Genomic DNA, 282 nt, shown 5'->3' with positions numbered 1-282 from the left:
ATAATTCCGCTTCCGTTTGGAAAGCCGCAGCCTCAGTCCCGCCGCGTCCGCCCAGCTCCAGCTCCGCGTCCGACAGGCCCGCGGCTGTCCGCTCCCCGCTCCCCGCCATGGCCACCTCTCCGCAGAAGTCGCCCTCTGTCCCTAAGTCCCCCACTCCCAAGTCGCCCCCGTCCCGGAAGAAAGATGACTCCTTCTTGGGGAAACTCGGAGGGACGCTGGCCCGGAGGAAGAAAGCAAAGGAGGGTGAGTGTAGCGGGGCCGAGCGAGCGGCGGGGACCGGGG

The 282-nt window shown here is 68.1% G+C and overlaps 1 protein-coding gene across 1 annotated transcript in view; it reads left to right on the top strand.

Moving 5' to 3' along the window:
- PARVA (parvin, alpha) overlaps positions 1–282 on the top strand; it is a 138,055-nt gene continuing 137,773 nt past the window's right edge. Inside the window, exon 1 of the mRNA XM_004683037.2 lies at positions 1–243. Coding sequence (XP_004683094.2) covers positions 108–243 — 136 coding nt within the window. The 5' untranslated portion in view covers positions 1–107. The remainder of the gene's footprint in view (positions 244–282) is intronic.

The sequence above is a fragment of the Condylura cristata genome, unplaced genomic scaffold (assembly GCF_000260355.1).
Source record: "Condylura cristata isolate star-nosed mole 26May11 unplaced genomic scaffold, ConCri1.0 scaffold00015, whole genome shotgun sequence".
In the NCBI taxonomy this organism is placed as follows: domain Eukaryota; kingdom Metazoa; phylum Chordata; class Mammalia; order Eulipotyphla; family Talpidae; genus Condylura; species Condylura cristata.
Note: the sequence above shows the minus strand (reverse complement) of the source record. Positions and strands in the feature narration are given on the sequence as shown.